The sequence below is a fragment of the Schistocerca serialis genome, chromosome 9 (genome assembly GCF_023864345.2).
Source record: "Schistocerca serialis cubense isolate TAMUIC-IGC-003099 chromosome 9, iqSchSeri2.2, whole genome shotgun sequence".
Taxonomy (NCBI): Eukaryota; Metazoa; Arthropoda; class Insecta; order Orthoptera; family Acrididae; genus Schistocerca; species Schistocerca serialis.
Genome location: NC_064646.1, coordinates 341,543,194 through 341,567,708, shown reverse-complemented (window position 1 = coordinate 341,567,708; position 24,515 = coordinate 341,543,194). Strand labels below are relative to the sequence as shown.

The window sequence follows — 24,515 nt, the reverse complement described above, 5'->3', positions numbered from 1 at the left end:
TCCAAAATTACAGACACAATGCGCATGAGAAGAATCCGATTCATGGGGGCATTTAGAAAGAATGGACTCAAACAGGTTAACGCACAATAAACATACATTTTTAAAGAACAAAACTACAAGACCGAACTGGTAAAAAGAAAAGGAAAAAGAGCTGAGAGAATTAGGGTCTCCAAATCTACATGAGAGAAATGAAATCAGAAAACACATGGGGTCTACACAACGAAAGCTAGCCTATTCGTTGCTTAGGAATGAATACTGGACGAAAAGGAAGGCCAACAAATGTTGATTACGCGTAGTCCTAAAGCCCGGTCCACACGCAACGATCTGTCTGCGCAGATGTCTGTACATGCAAAAGATCGCTGCAAATGTGGTGTGTTCACACGACACAAACCCTAATCTATTACTCGCCCGCCATCTGTCGGCGTACAAAAGAAATATCAGTGGCAAGCGACTACACTCCCCATAAACGTCAAAAATTTAATTCAGTTATTTTGAAATATAGAAATGGAGGAAGTTCTGTTGTGGTCTGTGTTCGCAACTTGTGTTGCAAAAAACATTCAGACCAACCGCAGGAAACAGAGAAAGCGGTCAAAATGGTGTTGATAGTGGCTGCTAAAGCGAAAGCAGTTTTCTCACGTAAATTTACTGCGAGAGTTGCAGGGCGAACCTAACGACTGGATTATTTGCGGATGGATGTCGAAACTTATACTTAAAGCTTGTAACCCCTCATATTATGAGAAAAAATATTTGTATAGAGAAGGGCAATTTCTCCTCATGAACGGCTGGCGGTAACATTAAGATTTCTAGCAACAGGAAGGAGCTACAAGGATTTGGAATTTTCAACTACAATATCGAAACAAGAGTTGAGTGAAATAATACCCGCAATTTTTCAATTAGAGCATTGTATGCTGCTGTCTTTTTGTCTCGGTCACTATATTCTTTACTTTAATCTTCCACAAACGTGGGTGGTTTCTATATATTTCAATGAATTCACTTACAAACTCTCGAGAACACTGACGAGTATCAGCCATTTTAATGCCCTGTGCGCACAAATACAAACACTAGACTGAGCAAACAGCTGTTTCGCGCCAGATTTGCGACGATATCCTGTCCACACGCTCCAACTTGTCTGCGCAGATGTGATTTGAACCCACAGATTTGAGAGGTTTCGCTCAAACCTCCAACTCCAACTTCCAGGTTTGCACACACCTCAGGTTGGTGCAAATCTTCTGTCCACACGCAACGATCTGTCTGTCAGATGTGATGTGCGCAGACATTTGTGCAGACAGATCGTTGCGTGTGGACGGGCCGTAAGTGATACATCCGCGAAGAAGAAGAAACAAAAGCAATCGAACGATATCGATTGTCAGTATTAACACTACTTGTACTTCAGTGCTTTGACAAGTAATAATGTTTTCGTTGGTCTGTTGACATATAGCTGGAAGTGTTGAGGGGAGTGTAATTTGAAAAGAAGGTTTCAGTTACATGTAACTGATGGAGCGGTCCAGTTGAATGTATCATGGCTGCTACATAACAGTAGAAATGAATCTAGCCCTTCTCCAAGCACTTCGTTTGGATTATTGAATTTTAGTATTGTATAGTTAGTTGCCAGCAGAAATTCGTATAAATCGTTATGTTTACCACGGCCCCTCGAAATATATGTGGTAGATACCACTATAGTCGACTTAGCAGTTTGATTCGTGGATGTAAGAAGGACAATTCCTTTTTAGGCTGTTGTAATGTAGTTGGATTCCAAAATCACGTTCATCATTCGAGTATTCAGACGTTTACTGCACAAAAACATTTGTCTTTATTGCATACACGTTCTCATCGATGCATTAGAATTTTGAGTAGCCTTCATACTTACAGGTGTTTTCACAAGACATCTGTCGACAATGAAAAACCGAATAAACCGTTCCCAAAGGTTCTATACATACAGAATCCATTCTCGTGGTTAATGAATAAATTAGATTTTGGTATTTTGAAAAATACCTGGGATCCACAGTTCAATGAATCAGAATTTAAACGTGGAGCAAAACAGGTAGGCACGCTTCAGTGAAATGTTATTTTAGTAGTAACAACGTCTTATAATTGAAGTGTCCGCTGCTGAAATCTGTACATGTTGCAAAAGGCGGTGTCAACTATATCTCAACTGATTTGTCAAGATTTGAGGGATGGACTGGCTGGTCTTCTAACAAGGAAAGCAACAACCAAACTAATCCACGACATTGAAACATCATGGAGCGATGAGCAAAGGCGTCTTATTGGGATAGAACCAGAAGATATTCAGGTTGCTGTTCCACGGCGAGTTAATTTTCAGACCATAGTGGGTGAGAGGAAATTACGTTGACTTTATATATTTGTTTAAAATAAGAGCTTAATCCTAAAAATAATAGTGTATTTGCTTTTAACTTAAATGAAGTACTTTCTGTTGTTGTTGTTGTTGTGGTGGTCTTCAGTCCTGAGACTAGTTTGATGCAGCTTTTCATGCTAATCTATCCTGTGCAAGGTCCTTCATCTCCCAGTACCTACTGCAACCTACATCCTTCTGAATCTGCTTAGTGTATTCATCTCTTGGTCTCCCTCTACAATTTTTACCCTCTACGCTGCCCTCCAATGCTAAATTTGTGATCCCTTGATGCCTCAGGACATGTCCTACCAACCGATCCCTTCTTCTAGGCAAGTTGTACCACAAACTTCTCTTCTCCCCAATCCTATTCAATACCTTCTCATTAGTTACGTGATCTACCAACCTAATCTTCAACATTCTTCTGTAGCACCACATTTTGAAAGCTTCTATTCTATTCTTGTCCAACCTATTTATTGTTCATGTTTCACTTCCATACATGGCTACACTCCATACAAATACTTTCAGAAACAACTTACTGACACTTAAATCTATACTCGATGTTAACAAGTTTCTCTTCTTCAGAAACGCTTTCCTTGCCATTGCCAGTCTACATATTATATCCTCTCTACTTCGACCATCATCAGTTATTTTGCTCCCCAAATAGCAAAACTCCTTTACCACTTTAAGTGTCTCATTTCCTAATCTAATTCCCTCAGCATCACCCGATTTAATTCGACTACATTCCATTATCCTCCTTTTTCTTTTGTTGATGTTCATCTTATATCTTCATTTCAAGACACTGTCCATTCCGTTCAACTGCTCTTCCAAGTACTTTGCTGTCTCTGACAGAATTACAATGTCATCGGCGAACCTCAGAGTTTTTATTTCTTCTCCCTGGATTTTAATACCCACTCCAAATATTTCTTTTGTTTCCTTTGATGCTTGCTCAATATACAGATTGAATAACATCGGGGAGAGGCTACAACCCTGTCTCACTCCCTTCCCAACCACTGCTTCCCTTTCATGCCCCTCGACTCTTATAACTGCCATCTGGTTTCTGTACAAATCGTAAATAGCCTTTCGCTCCCTGCATTTTACCCCTGCCACCTTCAGAATTTGAAAGAGAGTATTCCAGTCAACATTGTCAAACGCTTTCTCTAAGTCTACAAATGCTAGAAACGTAGGTTTGCCTTTCCTTAATCTTTCTTCTAAGATAAGTCGTAGGGTCAGTGTTGCCTCACGTGTTCCAACATTTCTATGGAATCCAAACTGATCTTCCCCTAGGTCGGCTTCTACCAGTTTTTTCATTCGTCTGTAAATAATTCGCATTAGTGTTTTGCAGCTGTGACTTATTAAACTGATAGTTTGGTAATTTTCACATCTGTCAACACCTGGTTTCTTTGGGATTGGAATTATTATATTCTTCTTGAAGTCTGAGGGTATTTTGCCTGTCTCATACATCTTGTTCATCAGATGGTAGAGTTTTGTCAGGACTGGCTCTCCCAAGGCTGTCAGTAGTTCTAATTGAATGTTGTCTACTCCCAGGGCCTTGTTTCGACTCAGGTCTTTCAGTGCTCTGTCAAACTCTTCACGCAGTACCGTATCTCCCATTTCATCTTCATCCTCTTCCATTTCCATAATATTGTCTTAAAGTACATCGCCCTTGTATAGACCCTCTATATACTCCTTCCACCTTTCTGCTTTCCCCTCTTTGCTTAGAACTGAGTTTCCATCTAAGCTCTTGATATTCGTACAAGTGGTTCTCTTTTCTCCAAAGGTCTCTTTTATTTTCATGTAGGCTGTATCTATCTTACCCCTAGTGAGATAAGCCTCTTCATCCTTACATTTGTCCTCTAGCCATGCCTGCTTAGCCATTTTGCACTTCCTGACGATCTCATTTTTGAGAAGTTTGTATTCCTTTTTCCCTGCTTCATTTACTGCATTTTTATATTTTCTCCTTTCATCAATTAAATTCAATATTTCTTCTGTTACCCAAGGATTTCTACTAGCATTCGTCTTTTTACCTACTTGATCCTCTGCTGCCTTCACTACTTCATCCCTCAGAGCTACCCATTCGTCTTCTACTGTATTTCTTTCCCCCATTCCTGTCAATTGCTCCATTATGCTGTCCCTGAAACTCTGTACAACCTCTGGTTCACTCAGTTTATCCAGGTCCCATCTCCTTAAATTCCCACCTTTTTGGAATTTCTTCAGTTTTAATCTACAGTTCATAACCAACAGTTTGTGGTCAGAGTCCACATCTGCCCCTGGAAATGTCCTACAATTTAAAACCTGGTTCCTAAATCTCTGTCTTACCATTATATAATCTATCTGATACCTTTTAGTAATTTCTATTAGGCTGATAACTAGGCTGACAAATGACAATGTGCAAATATATTACAGTAGTAGTGGAATGTCCACATGTTTATATAAATACTAACAGAAGCTGAAAATACCTGCCTTTTTGCTTTCCTTTTTTTGAGTCCAGCATTCGTAATTGTTGCACTCTTCGTCAGCGGTCTGATTTGATGCAGCTCGCCATGCTATCTACCCTTGCAAGATGCCTCGTCTCCACATAACTAATTCAACCTAATGCCACTTGAACCTTCTTACTGAACCCCAGTTCAAATTTTACCCCCTGCATTATAAAACTTGCTGTTCTTCAGTGTCTTAGCAATTCATTGTTATATCTTAAAGTTCTTTTCTCCTATATTTGATTCAGTAGGTCTACATTTTCATTTGTTATTTGATATAGGCCTATCCTAATCTCAGCATTCTTCTGTGACTCCAGATTTTGAAAGTTTCTGGATAAGGATAAATATTCTATAAGAGTCATTGGTTTGGACCAGTGACTTAGTAAACATGTGATAAATGCCTAAAACAAATGGCGATTATAAAGTGATATTGTTGACAGTTTTTTCTAATGGAGGATGTCAAATCGAACACCTTTCAGCCGTCTAATTTCTGAACTGTTATTTTATTTGGCTGCCAGTTTTGCCAATTTATTATGCTATTTTCAGGCACCCTGACTGACATGTAGGAAGATTCCGACCTTGGTTCCAGTCAAAATAGGGGCCAGCATTCAAATACTGGTATTTGTAGATTTCTGCTTGATACAGCGATCACTTCAGCCAACCTAACCTAGAGTTCATGTGAAGCTACAGTTCACTCTGTCACCACAATCAGATTTTTTTGCTTCACATTTGTTGTTTTCAGTAACTAACAACAGAACTAGGAGTATACGAAGCAAAAGGTGATGTCACAGCAGTCATTGATCAAATCTAAAGACTTGTATCAAATATTCATCTTGACCCAGGCTTCTAGCTTCGCCTTGTCTGTTGTTCATGCGTCACATATGTTCATGGCTACACTCGAGACCTCGCTCTTAAAATTTGCATTGTTTGTTACAGTTGCAAGTTTGCATTTTAGACACACTACTTTCACCATTTTCAATTACGTCACTCCAAAAATGACTTTACTATCTCATTCCCTAATTTAACCTATGTCCCTAGTTTTTTTTAACTTCTGTTGACTTTCATCTTAGAACCTCTGTCAAAGACATTGCCCATGCAATTCAGCTGATTTCCCCAAATTAGGTGTATCTAACAGAATTAAATTGTCCTCAGCAAACTTTAAGCTTCGTATTCTCACAGATGTAAATTTATTTTCTGGATTTCTCTTTAGTGCTTGCTCAATGTACAGTTTTCAAATTTCCCTTTGATTTCCCGTTAGTGCTTGCTCAATGTACAGGTTGAATAACATAGGGGATAACCTATAGTTTGATTTCATTATCTTCTCTGTTATTGTCTCCCCTTCACATCCTTCTGCTAATATAAACTGCAGCCTGGTTTCTGTGCAAGCTATAGACAACTTTTGACTCCATATCTTTTATCCCTGCTGCTTTCAGATTTTCAAAGAATGTTTCCTAGTTGAGATCTACATATTCTTTGTTGTTGACTCTTTAGAAGTGAGCCCATCTTTAGCACATTCGAATCCACCAATCCTGCAGATATACTTACAGTTTGATTGTTGGTTGTTTAAGGTTGCAGTTCTGCAGATCCATTTTAAGTCTGAAGTGATCTTAATAAATAACAAACAATTTTTGAGTAACATTTGTTATTGTTAAAGTCAATATTGTGAACATGTTATTTACTAAAATTGAAAAATCAGAATCACTGGCTTAACTAACCCAACATTTCCTGAAACTGCACACACAACTGCCACTTTGCAGCGGAGGCTGCTTCTTTAATTTTGTGACATAGAAATGATGTCATCAAATAAGCCCTATGTCAGATTTATGACATGTCTTATGAATCAATTTAAGTTTATAGTTTTAAGTTATGCTAATGGCCAATTATATGGGTAATTTCAGTGCTTCCAAATTTAGTAGTGCCTTACAAACTGCCACTTCTGTTTGCAAATTTGTGTTTCAAAATATTAATCTTAGCCTCCTTCCCCTCCGCCTCGATGTGTCCATCTTGTCCACTCCCCCCCCCCCCCCACCCCACCCTTTCTCACTTTGAGCGTTTATTATTGTTAGTGCAAATAAAACCTTGATTGACAACTGAAGTCATTTAAAATGAATGGGTTAATTGGTTGGGATCATTGGTATATGAAGTATGACAACTGGTGGATCTGTGAGGATAGTAGCTTCAATGACAGTACTTTGTATAGTTTTAATCTGCAAACACACAGGATTACAAAGTTTCATGTGATTCATATTCCATAGTAGTATTCTAAACATAAGCCGATAAGCCATAAATACAGCTTTCATGTAGGCCTAGTCTATTAAACAAGATGAAACAGAACATTGTCATGTGTACAAGTTTTGCGTAAAATTTTACATAAGGAAAAAGAATATAAATGAGAGGAACAATTTCTGTAATGATTTAAATTACCTGCTATCAAAGTTAAAACTGACTGAAAGAGAGAATGAATCCACACTTTTTCACAGTGCGGCACTTTCTTTCGTGCAGCCGGTTTTAGTAGAAAATCTGTATATTGTTGCTTAAAAAACTGAATACAACATTTCTCTATTATATATTATGTGTATATTTATGCATTATATATATTTAAAAAATTTGAAGTAAATTGGTAGATCTTAGGGATTTTTTGCAAACAATGTTTTCTCCGTATATAAAACTAGCCTTTTCCCCACCGCGTCTCCTGATATGTGTTAGGCACATATGTTGCACACATCTCCTCCTCTTCTCTCTCCTATTGCATTTCTGGCCATCTCTCTGTCCACCTCATCCTACCACCTCTATCTGCCCACTACCATTGTCCTCCTCCTTTACCCCTCCCTCTGTCCATTTCTCCTCTACCTTCTTTCTGCGCATCACCTTCTCCCTCTGTTTCTGTCCATCCTCTCCTCCCCCCTCTCCATCTCCTGCAGAACCCATATTTATTCTCATCGTCGCCCTCCCTCTGTCAAAATCCTCGTCCTCTTTCCCAGTCTGTCTATCTCCTCCTCTATCCATCTCAACATTGCCACAACTATACCCATCCACACGTGTCACGCAGGTCAGAATGTATATAAGGGACTTGAAAACTCTCTTTTGCCCCTGACATATAAGTTGCCCTGGCAAAAGAGGTCGATAATGCAAGCTGATATTACTCCAACATGTTGTGCAGGGCACCCTTCACATTGAGGGCTGGCAAACTGTTTCTTGCCCCCAACATTTAGTCTTACCTGCAAAGCAAGTTGATAAGATTGGCTGATACTGTTCCCACACACTATATGCTAAGGACAGAAAAAAAAAGAAAAAAAAAACACATTTTTGCTCATATGTCTGCTCGGAAAGTTATGAACTCCACAGTGCTGATTCTTGTGAAGTATAACATACAGTCAGCCTCCCTCCCTCCCTCCCTCCTTCCTTCCCCCCCGCCCCAACCACCACCACCACTGCTTGCGTTCAAGTATATTACATATAATGCACACATCTTGTGGCCTGTCTCTCTCCCTCTCCCAGCCCATCTCCTTGCCTCCAGATGTGTCCATCTCCTCGTCCTTCCCCTCTCTGTCCATCATCTCTCACTCTCTCTCTCTCCCCCATCTCCTTCTCCCCATACTCTCTTTCTTTACATCCTCTCCTACCTCTCTCTCCCTATCTACCCCATTCTGCTCTCCCCCTCCCCCCCCCCCTCTATCTCATCCTCTGTCCATCTCGACCTTTCTCCAGGCTTGTGTACTTTCACAAGAGATAGCTAAAACAGGGTGGTATTACTGCAGTGCATTTCTCATGCAGCACAGGCTATATGCTAAGGGCTTGGAAACCCTTTCCCTCACATGACGTGTGGGCTGCCTTGCAAAGCAGGCCAATACTACTCCAGCACAACGTGGGCTGGGAAACCGTTTCTTGCCCCTGATGTGTAGATTGCCCAGCTAAGCAGGTTCATAAGATTCCCATGCAGCATACCTGTGGTGCAAGTCAGTCAATGCAGCAGGAGCTTAAACATCATGTTTGTCACCATAAATATTAGAGCTAGAGCATTATAAGCCCCTGTATGTTGGTCCTCTCAGGATAAGCAGTTTGTGTGTCGGATTTGCCCAACTTGGGTCCAGTGGCCTGTGAGTAGTTCTTCTACATACATACATAAAAATTAACCGTACTTGTAGTGTAATATTAAAAAGACTTCATTTCCATGCATTTCTGAGAACACCATTCAAATTATGAAAGTCTTACAAAGATCTCAGGCAGTTTCTGTATGCTGAGTGGACCTGTGTCAAGTGCTCTATAGACAGCTATTGTTTTTGCCTACAGCTGTTTGTGCTTCACAGCTGAAAGCTATCAAAAGCAATGCTAGGTGTCAGTGATTTCTTCAAGTTGACTCAACTCTAGGAGTGTCTTGGTAGTAAAGAATAAATTAATTAAAACTTCATGAATGATGCAGCATTTTTTTATGCATCTCCATGTTTATCATGTAATATCCCTTGAAGTATGTATCATACAATGATATATTTGTGTAGGTACATTCAGTGGCATATGTGAATATTGTCTGTGAAAATGTGCACAATGTGGCAGTTGTTCTTGCATCTCAGTGTTTGACGACATATCTCCTAAATAATGATAGGCAACTGGTTCTTAACCCCACAGCAATTGTTGCCTGGCAATAAGGGATATGTGTATCAAGTTTGGTTGAAATAGGTCCAGTGGTTTATTTTTATATGTATGGACATAGATATATAGCCTTTTCTCCGCAGCTTTGACTGCGTATGTTCAACAAATATATCATTCTCATCTCATCCCCACTCTCTGTTGCATATCTTCTAGCAACCTCTTTCGTCTCCTCCTCCTCTGTTTCATCATCTCCCCTCTTTATTTGTCCATCTTCTTTACCCCCCCCCCCCCCCCCCCCCGTGTCCGATCATATATTCATCCCCCGTCCTCTGTCCATATACTTCTCCTCCTCTTCCTTTTCCACCTGCCCATTATGCATGTACTCCTCATCTCCCCTCGCTCTCGGCCCGTCTGTCCTCTCCCCCCTCCCCCATCCTTCTAATTGCCCATCTCATCCTCCTCCTCCTCCTCCCTCTCTGTCCACCTCTTCTTCCCTCCCCTCTCGGTCCATCTACTCATCCTCCATCTTTCTCTGGCCATCTCATCCTCTCCATCACCCATTCTCTTTGTCCACTTCTGGACCCTGTCCCCTTTCTTCATTCATCTTGTCTTGCTCCCCACTCCCTAGCCGTCTCCTCCTGCCCCCCCCTCTCTGTACACCACCTTCTCCTCACCTCACCCTATCCAGCTCCTCTTTCCCCTTTCCCTATCCATTAGTTTCTCCCCTCTCTGTCCCTTAACCCCCCCCCCTCATCCTATGAATCTCCTCCTCCCCCTCTTCCCATCCATCTTCTTATCCCCGCCTCCTCTGTCCATTCCTCCTACTCCCCTGTTCTATACATCCCAACCTGCCCCCCCCTCTATCCATCTCAACCACCCTCCTCTGCATGTGTGGCCCTACAAAACAGATTGATCAAGCAAGCTGATACTACTCCATCCCAACAGGCTTGTCGTGTAGGGCAGCCTGCACAAATGGGACTGGAAAATTGTTTCTTGCCACTGACATGTAGGCTACCTTGCATAACACATCCATAAGGCAGAGCAATACTATTCCCACACCACACACGTTGTGCAGGGCAGCCTGTATGGCAGGAGCTGGACATTTTGGCTGTATCTCCACGTGTATTGAAGCTGACCCTTAACATAGACAAATGTAATGTATTGCGAATACATAGAAAGAAGGATCCTTTATTGTATGATTATATGATAGCGGAACAAACACTGGTAGCAGTTACTTCTGTAAAATATCTGGGACGCGTTTCGTCACAGGGTTATTTGGTAACCGTGATAGCGTTATGGAGATGTTTAGCAAACTCAAGGGGCACTCTGCAAGAGAGGCGCTCTGCATCGCGGTGTAGCTTGCTCGCCAGGTTTTGAGAGGGTGCGTTTCTGGGTGAGGTATCGAATATATTGCTTCCCCCTACTTATACCTCCCGAGGAGATCACGAATGTAAAATTAGAGAGATTCGAGCGCGCACAGAGGCTTTCAGACAGTCGTTCTTCCCGCGAACCATATGCGACTGGAACAGAAAAGGGAGGTAATGAGAGTGGCACGTAAAGTGCCCTCCGCCACACACCGTTGGGTGGCATGCGGAGTATAAATGTAGATGTAGATGTAGTAGGTTTCTTACCTCGCAGTGCTGCTACTCTTGAAGTTTTTCAGTTTGTGTACCAAATTTGGCTGAAATTGATGTTTGGGAGGAGATTCTGGACAGGCATCATTACACTGTTTGATACATATATATTAAAAAATATTTAGTTTGTCTCTACCCAAACATTTATTACAGTATCATGTATTGAAGTAAATTGGTCAAGAACTTTATCAGATTCTACTAACAATAGTAAACAGCATCTTATCTTTATGTAGTAATGTATATTGATTGAACTGGGTTGAAAATGGGGAGGGATGTGGAAGAGTTAAAAACAAGTAAACTAAAATAACTAGACAAGTGCCAAAATAAAAATCAAACATAATGTTGTTGTGATGTGCAGAAAATGGTTCCATTTGATCAGAGGATTGTGAAACTGAAATTCTATTTTGTGTAGGTAAAGTATATAGAGAGTTATCAATGCTTGTCAGTTAGTAGTAATTAAAACATCTTTTAAGTAAAAATAAGTCATTTTGATCTCTAGCTGCAGCAGAAATATCTCAGCCTTTTCTAAAATAATTGTCAGAATTAAGATCAGCAGTGCACTCATATGAAGCTTTGCAGGATTAGTTCATGGAAGCCATCCCACCAAAAACTATTACCTCACTGTGAATAAGTTCTTAGTTCCAATAAATGTTAGGAAAGCTGGGGGTCAGTTCTAAAGGAGAAACCAAATGTCAAAACGTGAACCACATGAAGAAGCTGATAAAGCAAATACAAGTAAAAATAACTATATGAAAAGGATGTATAATTTTAAGCAGCTTTATGTAGTGCTTATGTTACAACAGAACCAATATTATTATGTACAAATTTAGCTAATGAATAACTTTTTGGCCATGTATTAGGTTTTAAAAAAATCAACATTGTCCAAAAATATCCATCATGATATGTTTCAGAACAGAAGTTTTGTGACGTGGACATGGTTTTTGTCGCCCTGAAGACAGCTGAACACAAAAGTTCAAGTGCCTTGATCTTCATTGAAATATTAGCAAGGTAAGATGACTCACTAACCTCAAATGAATAAAAATTAATTAATAAAATGCTACATATATACATGTTACAGAACTAATAATATAATAAGAGTTACAGCAACCCATGTTTTAAAAACCAACTTTCTACACAATTGATTGATGCTACACACAAACAAAGGCAGACAGAAATGCTTGTTTTTGGTATCACAGGTCCCTTTATCCAGCAAAGAGAGGACAGAATTGGATGAAGTAACACTAAGTTATTCAGAAAGTCTTTTGTGACCCTGAAGCCAAGGAAAACAAAACTAGGACAGTGAGAGGAAAATTGTATAATGAGGTGAAGTTAGTTAGATCACAGGTAAAGTGGGATACAAGGTTAGATAGCTACAGAAAAAATAAGAAATTGGTAAATATTGGAGAAGAAAAAACAAAAAAGTATGGGGTGAATTAAAAGAGGGGCAAAAAGTTCCTGAAGATTATGGGGAAGAAGATGACAGAAGCAGATGAATCTAATAGAAATCACATAGTCTACAAGTAAGGAATTATGGATCAAATGCCAAAGAACAAATTTCTGATAACTACTGCAGATCTTGAGGACAAGATTGATGAGATACAGACTGTACTCCATGACAAGGAACTGAGTACTTCCTGTATTATGTATCTGTTTTCAATTTGTCATTATGGACGAATTAGTGATCCTCCTGCACACACAAAGCAAACAATGAGTTAGGCTGTCCAGTGCTACTTCCAAAGTGCTGTGAGTATAGACTAATTGCCAGGTAGCCCTATTGCAGGCACGCTAACCACTTGACTGCTCCTGCCTGTAGGTGTGAAGCCAGGGCAGTACGTTTGCATACGCAACATGGCTAGCTGGCTGCCTGCCTATGCCCCAACTGTTTGTCCATAGCCTCGTGACTGCCCTTGGCTAGAACAGTGTCCAACACGTAATTACAAACAAAGGAATGAGTTAGGTAAGATCATATCATCTGACCAGCAGAGGCAAAGAAAAGTTACTCAAGGAAATTGGTGAGACTGGCCCTATATTTTGGCACATTTAAATCACAACCTGGATTGAGAATTTGGGTGATTCATTCAAGCCCAGAGCTGTGTTGCAAAAACATACACATCTTTCTTAGTTTTGAATACAACTGGTTTTAAGGAGCAGGACTTGAGGGAGGCTAGGATGTGGTAGAGTCGGCATGTGGCGTGGGCAAGTGGGGGTATTGGTGAGAGAGACTGTGTTCTTACACAGTACACCAACACAGCATTGTATAACAAGTATACTCATTCAGTACTGACAGCTATGGTGTACTAATGCAGAAATGGGAGTACAATCTTTTTCATTATTCCACTTTTAAAAATGTATTTTGGCTTTAAATGTTCACTCTATTCACTTCCATGCTTTCCAGTCCATTGTCCCTTTTCTTCAGCTGTACCCCTAAGTTGTTCCCCTGCAATTACGTAAATCACATTGGATCAAGTGTAGTCTATCACACTATTTAATCATATCTAAAAACAAAGATTCTGTAACTTACCAAACGAAAGCATTGGTATGTTGATAGGAGACAATAAATAAAAAACACACACACACACACACAAATTTCAATCTTTTTCATTATTCCGTTCGTCTTTCCCTCTCTCCTGATGAAGCAACCTTGGACTGAAATTTGTGTGTGTTTGTGTGTTACCAACGCTTTCGTTCGGTAAGTTACAGAATATTTGTTTTTAGATCTATTTTTCCCACGTGGAATGTTTCCCTCTATTATATTCACACTATTTAATCAACTACATTTGAACACAGTTTCTGGTATAGCCTCTGCCATTGGTTCTATGGATTAGCACCAGTTATCATCCCTATCACTTTCATATCCATTACATGTAATTAGGATATTCCATTACCAGTAGGGCAAGCAACCCATTTCACAAGTAATCACAAAACACTGTTACTATTTTTAGAACCATAATCATGTAAGAACCAGTTATAGCTGTTTGTTATCGATGGATACCTGGAAAAATTTCATCTGTTACTGATAGGGAGTTGGTGTAACTGTTTTATGGCTTTCATGAGTGACTGTGTTGGGTAGAATAAGGCAGAACAAAAGCTGTATTCCTACAAGTCGTGAATCACACACACAGCCTAAGAACATCATGTGCTATGCAGTTCCTTTTGAGACAATTACATCATCATCATCATCAGCATCTTGTTTGTCTAAAAGCACTCCCAAAGTGTTCTGAAAATTGTCACAGGGAATTTGCTGCTACTTAAAGTTCAGGTTAAATAGTTGATTTCTACAGCTCTGTATGTAAAAGTGGCACCAAGAAAAGTCTGTAAGAGGGTTGATGTATGTTAGGGAGAATGGCCCACTTGGACAAATGAAGTGTTTACATGTGATATTCCACAGATAGGGCACAGCTGTAGACCTACTGTGCTCTCTGCTTATGTGTCTTGTTAAACTGTGTGGGCAGTAGTATGGCATACACAACTGCTGAATATGTCAACATGCTTTTGATCTTTCTTACATCTGATAACAGCACTGGAATTGCTGTTAGTGAATATGCTGCCAAGTATCTAGAGCGACATTATCAAGACAAATATGTTTTTGTGTGGATTTCCACCTTTGCAAGACAAGTTCTTCCCCCACCTCCCCACCCCCCTCCCCCACCTTCAGTGAATAGAGATTATCTACAGACTAGCAGTACTCCAGAGCTAACCAAGAACCGATTCTAGAAGCTATACACCAAGTATGTTAGGAAAGTACTCATGAGGTAGTAGGGAAACAGCATGTTTCACAACACATGCTTCTTGACATGTTGCACAATGAAGGGTTACATCCCTATCATTATTTGTTACAATGCCAACATCCTAAGGATTGCTTTCTGCAGATGCCAGTTGTTGAATGGTTCCAACAACAATAGGGAGCCAATAATGACTTAATAAAAATTGTAATATAGTCTGATTAAGCAGCATTCACACATGACTGTATCTTAATATGCTTAGTGCCTTCCATTGACATGTTAACCCACACATTACCAGTGCCTCTGGATACACCAATTTGTGGGCCAGAATATTGGGGCAGTATCGCAGGTCTGCACAGGTTGCTGGATTGGTTGACTGAGTGAAGCTATGATGCATTTATCACAATTTGCCTTAAGATATTCTACTTCTTATTGAGCAGAGGTTGTGCTCTAATATGACGATGCACCTGCAAATTTTGGAAGAAATGTGCAACATGATTTAAGTCGACGCTTTACCAGGAAATGGATTGGCCATGGAGGTTGTGTGTTCCATCTTCTGCATTTGTCTGGCCTAAATTCCATTTATATCTTTCTGTATGGACATATGGAAGAGCATGTTTATTCTTCTCTGCCAATGAATGTGAAATAGCTGGTACTGTACTTCTATGCTGCTCTTCTAACTTGTTTCAGAGAAGCAAGACCCCGCAGATCACTAATGTTTAGGGATGCAGGGAGGTCGCTTTAAGCATTTGTTCTGTTATGTAGAAGACATGTTGTCACTGATGGCATATTTAAAAGTATTGCAATTGCTGCTGTTAGTAAATGTAGTATATATGTTTAACATCTCCTCATTGATAAGTTCTGTAATTATTTCTATCATATAATCATGATAAAAATTACCTTACTGATTATTACTCTTGATGAATATATATGACAGGTTTGACAAATGATTGTTATGTTTAGTGTTTTAAAAAGTCTACAGTACAGTATTAGTGGGTGGATCAAAAATAGAAACTGCCTAGGCCTGTAATCAAACTCAAGTATTCCAATACAAAACACTACCCACTGCTGCATTCACTGGAGAGCACAGATGTATTGAACTGAATGAAGATACTTGTCTTATATTTGATAAGAGTGTAGCCCAATTGCCTGCCTTTGGCATTGATTTTCTACAAAAAAAAAAAAAAAAAAAAAAAAGCATGGGGTTAAATTATTGTACTTTTAGTATGCAAGGAACTGCGTTGCGATGTCAGGGTGCAAACATTTTGGTTCATTCTGAATATATGCATATATTAAAAAAATTAGTTTGAACCACATTCACTATTTTGTGTTTGCATTTTGTTTATTGGAAAGTATGTAGTAGCAAAGAGAGATTTTTGTTGCTGAAGGAAGGATATTTTGTTTTATAGTGTCATCAGCCTGCACTACACTTGCTTTACCTTATTATAATTTTGAATTTTGTATAATAAGCAGCGGCACAGAAATGTAAACAGAATATCCTCCATCATGTGGCAAATTAGAAATGGCAGAAGATAGGGATGCAACTTTTTCTGATGAAACACTTAAAACCCCACACACACTCACTATCAGACTGCAATTCTCAATCAGTCCAAGGACATTTTTTGGTCACTTACCACCTTCTGGCAAAGTAGCCAACTTTAAACTAGTTTCCACCATAACTAACTGCATAAATGAGCCCAGTGAAAGGCAAGTGTATCTCACCTTGAATAGTATCATGCTTAAGCCACTGCTTTGGTGTTCAAACGAGCCTTCAAACTATCGATCTTAAGGTGTGTCTGTCTTTACTTTGCAAGTACCACTCTCTGCCCAATCAGTTTGTGTGTTTTATATATGTTTGATGTTGATTCTTTGTTTTTGTAAGTTTTCTTCCAACACTAACACAAAATTATCATTAAAATGGTAAACTGTATATTTATATGCTTTGAATTCTTGATTTCAGATTTCATAGAAATTATACAGAAGGAAGATTACCAGACTGGACTGTCTCACTGTTCCGTGTAACTCGATTTGATATACGCCCAGTTCCTGCAGGGTAATGGCTCCACAACTGCAAGATTTTAACTTGTTTTGTGTCTGTCACAGATAAATTGTTGTAATTCATAGTTTTAAAAATGAGCTAAATATAAAAGTATTAAGATGAGTTACCTTTATTTTTGAACTGAGCACACTACCTTCTTGTAGAGGCAGTTTTTGTACAGCTAAAAGTAATTTCTGAGAATGTTTTATTCCTTCTGAATTTCTAAAATTATGACAATAATTATTTGTGCACAATTCAGTACATTGCACAACTGACTTGTTGAGTTAGAAAACATTCATTTATGAGCAATATGATTACCATCAATGGCACACAACTAACACATCACTATTTATTGACGCCAATATGTAAATGTAACACTATTCAGGTAACAGAATCTATCAAATTACACATGGAAGAGCTTCTTTTACCTTCATAGAAATGTGAAAATATTGGAATGAATGCATATATACTGTAACATTGTGCAACATAACGTTCATTTCAATGACTGCTTCACAGCCTGCGTCATCTGGATCTTTCCTACCAACACTAGCTTTTCTGAACTGTGCAGGTAGGAACTCTCCCCACAATATCATTCAGGAGGAAAGGTTCAAACCCACGTCCGGCCGTCCAGATTTAGGTTTCCTGTGACTGCCCTGAATCGCTTCAGGCAAATGCCGGGATGGTTCCTTTGAAAGAGCACGGCCGATTCCCTTCCCTAATCCGGGCTTGCGCTCCGTCTCTAATGACCTCGTTGTCAATGGGATGCTAAACACTAATCTCCTTCTCTCCCCGCAATATATCCCACATTCCTGTAACCCTCCTGGGCTCAATCTTCAGTAGTCATTGTCCTTTACCCATCTATCTACTTCCCTGTTCCCATTCCAGCATTACACAGCCCTCTATTTCACCAGTGCATCCAGTCCTTTTTACTTCTCTCCTTTTCTGCCGCCCGTCCTTCCCAGCCTAACCTCCCATTGGCACCTTGATGCCCTACCCTCTTCCCACCTCATGCCTGTATGCTCCCATAAGCAGCACTTTACCATCCCCTACCCACCATGACCCTGCCTCCTCGTACCCCCGCCACCCAGTTTGTTTCTCCCGTTGCGCACTGCAGCTCGCAGTATGGCCATGGCAACTGGAGATTGTCATCGTGTGTGTGTGTGTGTGTGTGTGTGGAGAGAGAGAGAGAGAGAGAGAGAGAGAGAGAGAGAGAGAGAGAGAGTTGCATTTACATGAGTGTGTGTGTGTTGTCTAATTCTGATGAAAGCCTGTTTGGTTGAAAGCTTTATTGGACAATCTTTTTATTGTGCCTATCTGTGACTCAGCATCTTCGCTATATGGTAGCAACTATCCTTTTCATAGTATGTCAAATTAAACACCTTTTAGCTGTCCAATTGTCAACCTTATCTTATTAGGCAACTGATCAAAGCAGGAGCTAGCAACACTGGTATTAGTAGATATCTACCTGCTACAGTGACCCAATGACTTAGTAAAATGCTGAAACTTGATGCCCAATAAAATAAGGTTGACAATTGATGGCTGAAATGAAATGTGTTTAATTTGACATCCTCTATCGAGCAGCCGAGTCCTGCAACAATCGCTAAAAAGATGGTCATAAAAGACTTTTCATAGTATTGTCATTATTCCATCCTGGGTTTGCCATTGTTTGATCGTAGCAACTGAGGTATCCAGGCACAACTCATGACAGTGGCTTAGCCAATTCAATGATGCAGTGAGTGGTATGTTTGTTAAGAAAGTGTCTGTAACTACTGAATCACTTGGTACACAGCATGCTATGAAAAGTGCGACAGGGACGGATGAGAACAGGTCTTAACAAGGAGACCACACACCAATCAGATGTTTTTTTTAATATATATTTATGGTACTTGAACTTCAGGAGTAGACTATTAATTCGCCAAAGCTGTTCAATGCAGTTCTTAAAAAATTCTCAAGAAAATCGGCCTTCAAATTTCCTGACTTTCCTTAATTCACAGATCTAGGATGATGATTCTGATGGGCCACATGGCTCTATGGTAGAAAGTTCGCCTGCCAGTTGGGCAGCCTGTGTTTGATTGGCAAATGCAAACTTAGAAACAAAGTTGAATCTTTTATCAGTATTTCCTCTGTAAAATATATGAAGATGGAAAAAACTGATTTGTTATATTTTTTATTTTAAAACAAATGTTATAAACATCATTAATTATGAATTTATATTTGCAATGAAAATGAATTTTTTGTGTTAAGTAGTGAATTTTTTGTAAAAATTACAGAAATGTGTTAATCAGAATACATTTCATAAATTTTAAATTTAAATGAAGTGGGTCAGCACTTCAAACTTTTCTGAAATATTAAATATTTTACAGAACCCTAAAGTAAGCAAGACTTAAGTTTTGTATTAATCCTTCAATTATAATTATTCAATGAAAAACATACAAAAATTGGTATATTATACAAACTGACTTCCACTACATAATAATAAACACACAATAATACAATAAACAAAATACTGTGTATTGATTCCACTGTAAATTGATAAAATTGTTCCCATTTAATGAGAGGCATTAAGCTGTTTCTATTTTTGGCCAACTGTCCAATGTCAGGCTTCATAGAGGAGAACTGAAGGCACATGTCAAATTCAGCATCCAGTCTATTGCAGGCTTTTGTCATGCTGAGAATCCAGTTTCACACATTTAAGTTGTTGGGAACATGAGAAGAACAGTCTCAGCCTGTGTGGGAAGTTGTAGATTTTTGGTGCAGGGTTCATGATAAACATCCACAAGTGATCAGAATGAGGTTTTCACTCTGCAGCGGAGTGAGCGCTGATATGAAACTTCCTGGCAGATTAAAACTGTGTGCCGGACCGAGACTCTAACTGGACCTTTGCCTTTCGCGGGCAAGTGCTCTACCAACTGAGCTACCCAAGCACGACTCACGCCCCGTCCTCTCAGCTTCTGTAAAGTTCGGAAGGAGCGTGAGTCATGCTTGGGTAGCTCAGTTGGTAGAGCACTTGCCCGCGAAAGGCAAAGGTCTTGAGTTCGAGTCTCGGTCCGGCACACAGTTTTAATCTGCCAGGAAATTTAAAGATCCACAAGTGATACTGTTTTAAACAGTTCGTCCATGCTTGAATCTGATGCCATTTGTAACAAGGATTCATAGATTTCATTTGACATATTTTCTGGATTGTACTAAAGGATTCTGAACCCATGAATTCATTCTCCGTCTTTTTATTCTGCTGTTCAGGAAAATACATCTCAAAATATGATACATATCATGGAGACACTGGACCAATCCTTCAAATGTTTCATCTGGTAATTCTACTGCCTCACCAAAGAACACACTGTTAAAAAGCTTTCTAGTTCTCTCTTCCAACGCTATCCAAAAATCTACTTTCTTTTTTTAACACAGTTGTTAGTACTGAAAACTATTATCTCTTTCCGTTGTAAAGATAATTTTAATTCATCAATTTTTCCAAAGATATCTGCCAAAAAAGCTAGTCTGAACAACCAAGTCATATCACTCAAATGGTCTTTTAATTTAAAAGAAATGTCATTCATAAAAGCTTGTAATTTAGCTCTGAGTTTAAAGAATCTTGTTAAGGTCTTACCCTGAGGTAATCATGTAAACTTGTTGTTGAACAGTAATGTTTTGTCTGCTTCCATAATCTTCAAAACTGTTTGCACTGAAAAGTAACTGATTATCTTTACTTAATTAAGAACCAGTTTTAGATTTGGTGGCATCTTTATTGTGAGTGTTTGTTTATGAAATGGCTGGAATGACAGTTTGGCACTTTACTTTTTCTCAGTGATACTGCTCCTGCTGTTTTATCAGCCTTTGACCAACTGTACAAATATTGATAATATTGTTCCAATCAAGGTGGTATATTTCAAACCAATTGTTTATCATGTTAAAAATTTATTTTGCAGTAGTGTCAGTTGGCAGTGATGCACACATAAGCAAAATCAAATCATCTTCAAATGAATGTTTACATGGTTATCATAACATTATCAGCAAGATGGCCAGTCCAGTGTCATCAGTCCATCATTTGCAAGATGAATTTCTGTGAAAGCAATAAGCTAGTTCCTGTTTGATATAGCCTGCAAGAGCATTAATTCAACATGAAACAGTGTTGTTTGAAAGTGGACTGTAGAAAGATACTTTATAGATTTTTCATTGAGCATACATTGTGTTATGTCTGCTACACATTGTTTTATTATATTACCAGTGATAATGTATACTTTGTCCGCTTGTGCAATGTGATAGATGACCAAATACAATGTGTCTGTAGTTTTTTCATTCACAGTTTGGGTCACATACTTCAGTGTTTTTTTTATTTTTTTATATAGCTGTTCTTTCTTATGTATAAAAACATTGTTCATTCTGGTCTTTGTAATTAGGGTGCACACTTTCTAAATGTCAGTGCATATTAGTAGGTACCATGGCAATGTTTGGAAATAGCTTGCTGTATAACATGCAGGGAAATGAGAATACTATGGGAAGCAAACTACCCACCATACAGCAGAGACTTAAGAGTCGCAGATAAGCCTATCTGTGATTCGGCATCTCCGTTATATGCTAAATTGCAGTCTATCCTTTCCATAATATTATCATTATTCCATCCTAGATTTTCCAGTGCATATGGTTGAGGCATTTGTCATGTGTTCTTTTTATCACCTTTACTGATCATTAGATACCTTACTGCTTGAAACCATGGAGCCTGAAGTTGTTACAGCATCATCTTGAACCTTAGTCTAGATCGGAAATCTTTGAGGTTAATGCTGCATCTTCCGGATGAACCACCTTTGAACTTTAGATGCAAGATTTTGTTGCAGCATTTTTAAGCCAAAACTCTATCCCGTCTTTTAAAATCAAGAGCGTAAATTTACAATATGTCAAATGTAGAATATTATCTCCACAAAATATTAAATTTTACAACTATAGTCAACAACAAGCACAAATCAGATACGCAGCAGTCAGTGTGTAGTGCATGGTTTCGCCGTGCCAAATTTGACTACATATTGCAATCGCAAACTCGTGTAGAAAGTATACTCTGTGCTACTCGGCATGGATTTATATAGCTCCAGGTGGTAAGTATAGACAGCCAAATCAGAAAACTGCAAACCTCTTTGTACAATTTTTTTTTTTTTTTTTTTTTTATCATATCATCACTGTGCATTCATTATTCTGCTTGTTGCCTGATTGTCAACTATTATGCATTGAAAGAAGAAGAGAAAAAAATTCTAAAACCAACATTGATACAATCTTTATAAGAGCTGTTTTTTGTCAGTGCATGATTAGGCTTGATGTGCTTTGTTCTTTAGGTTGGTATTATTTTGGCGGAAACCTCACAAAGCCTCTGGGGCTGCACATAGGACACTTTTGAGTATTACTGATGTACGTATTTGAATGTGTGTGTGTGTGTGTGTGTGGGGGGGGGGGGGGGGGGGGGAAATGAATGAAATAAGACTCAAACCAGTGATTACCTGTCTCGAGCAGTACAATTTTTTTTTCCTTTTTGTCTGTAGGTATTTTACGCTTCGTGAAATATGCAACTTTGTTCAAAAATATCCATCATCTGCGAATCAAACCTGGGCCACTCACATGGCACAGAGCATAGTGGCTCATCGAAAAATTGTAATAGCTGTAGTGAGTTAAACATGGTTGGAATATCTCAAAGTTTATTTTCTCGAGAATTTTTGAGTTACATCAGACTGCTTGGGGTAAATAATATTTTAATTCTGAACCACATGTACTATAAGAACAAGAAAATTACAAAAAATCCAGTTGCCTTTTGGTTTCTTTAGTAAGACAGAACTCAAAACCCCTGATTTGGTCATTTTAATTATTTTGCTGAAAAGCAGTTTGTAAGCCTCATGAGATCAAGCTCGGCCAATAAAAATAAGATATAGCACTTAATGAAACCTGCAGCATGGCACAGCCTGATCTGAAGCCAACCCACAACAACAAAATTTACTACTTGATTGCTACTGCATCTACGGACTTAGTGAGATTTGACTGGAAGGTCCAAAAGGACACTGGCAATATCTCAAAGGGACTCACCAACTGTTTTGACATAGATTTCTCCACTTAAGTCCAGAAATGGTCTCCTCCATACTTCAGTTTGAATCAAAGCATGAGAAGTGGTAGTGATAACTCCAAAAATGACCTAAAAAAACAGAATTAGCTAAAAGGTTATCTGGATAAAACTAGACCATGTATGTGTATCATACCTCTGCCCCAATTGAATGCTTCAATATTGTAGGTCTTCAGGCTTTTGTGTGAAGGCATTGTCATGTTGGATAATCATGTTTTCTGCAGGTAATCCACAGAGTCTCCATCAAGTGCTCTGAGGCTGAATCCATTGTGGAATGGGTCCAGTATTTATGCCTCTGTGGGGCTAAGCACTCATCAATGATCTGGCACTCCATCCGATTTACTACTAGCACTAGCTGTAGCTGTACCGACTGCTGTGCGTTTCCTTTTTTGGCTGTTGTCAGTTAATAATTTTGTCATCTCTCATTCTGTTCTACCTCCCAAATTGTACTGTGAGTTCAATCTTCTGACTTCAATCATTTAAGCTTTCCCATGGACTATGCTGTTCTATTACTGCAGCAGGTCATGTCAAATGCTCCGTATGAGGCCTGCACCCGCTAGGAGCAGCTATCAGGTTATTATCTGGCCATGAGTGCCCAGTACCACTTGTGGGCGGAACAGAACATCAGATGACAACAGCCACAAAGTGTACAGCAGTCGGAACAGCTACAGTTGTAAAATAGTACGGTTGCTGCTATGAGCAGCACAGACCTCGGAGCACATGGAGCAGAGCGGACAGATCAGAGCACCTATCCCTACATAGGCATAAATAATGGTCCTGTTCCACATTGGATTCAGCCTCAGGGGGCACGTTATGAAGACTGTGAGTTACGCTATTGAAATATCAGGCAAGTACAGCATGGACTACTGGAGAGGGAAGTGTTATTGCTCATTTCTGGGCAAGGAACTATGTTTGGGTCACAAGAAGATTCTGACCCTTTATGTGTTGCAATTGGTAATATTCACCACGCTGACAAATTATAAAATCAGCTACATAAGGAATATAATAATAGTTTATTTGAATTTACTGCCATGGACACTGACAAAGGAACAACATAGCTTATACGAGGGTTGCCCAGTAAATAATGCCCCATATTTTTTTTCTCCGAAATAAAAAATATTAGAAATGTGACACTTTAGGTGCGAGTTATTTGAAGTTTCCCGCGTGTGTACGCAAAGTTTCAATTTCCTCCGACAGAGAGCGGTGGTGTAGGAATGTTCTAAAATGGCGTCTGCAGGTGACATCCGTCATAAACAACGTGCAGTGATTGAATTTCTCGTAGCAGAGGAAGAAACCGTGGACAATATTCATAAACGCTTGTGCAAAGTCTACGGAACATCTGCAGTCGATAGGAGTACTGTTGGTCGCTGGGCACAGAGGGTGAAAGCATCAGAGGGCGGTGCTGCGGAGCTCCGAGATTTGCCGCGGTCGGGAAGGCCTCCCACGGCTGTCACGCCTGACATGTTGCAGCGGGCTGATGTTCTCATTCGACGGGATCGACGCATTACGACAGAGGCTTATGTCAAAACATTAGACAAACTTAAGCAGCGCTTCCGGCGCCTTGGGCGTCATGTTAACCCACAGGATGTTTTGATTCAGCATGATAACGCTCGTCCTCA

At 39.4% G+C, this 24,515-nt stretch overlaps 1 protein-coding gene across 2 annotated transcripts; it reads left to right on the top strand.

Annotated features, from left to right (window-relative positions):
- The first annotated feature begins 1,319 nt into the window (after window positions 1-1,319).
- On the top strand, window positions 1,320-16,928 carry LOC126419011 (m-AAA protease-interacting protein 1, mitochondrial-like). Of its 2 annotated transcripts, XM_050086065.1 has the most exons (5): window positions 1,323-1,706; window positions 1,870-2,041; window positions 2,132-2,330; window positions 11,957-12,053; window positions 16,728-16,928. In XM_050086065.1, coding segments are annotated over exons 1-5 (567 nt in total). In that variant the 5' UTR covers window positions 1,323-1,704; the 3' UTR covers window positions 16,825-16,928. The 2 variants fall into 2 exon arrangements, with proteins under 2 accessions (XP_049942021.1, XP_049942022.1); XM_050086064.1 differs by having other exon boundaries at window positions 1,320-2,041.
- The last annotated feature ends 7,587 nt before the right edge of the window (window positions 16,929-24,515 follow it).

Bases quoted from the DNA above. Each gene is read 5' to 3' on its own strand.
- LOC126419011 (XM_050086064.1), top strand. From the start codon at position 1,634: ATGTTTACCACGGCCCCTCGAAATATATGTGGTAGATACCACTATAGT. The intron at 2,042-2,131 runs GTAGGCACGCTT...ATGTTGCAAAAG, and splicing joins TTAAACGTGGAGCAAAACAG to GCGGTGTCAACTATATCTCA. The intron at 12,054-16,727 runs GTAAGATGACTC...TCTTGATTTCAG, and splicing joins TTCATTGAAATATTAGCAAG to ATTTCATAGAAATTATACAG.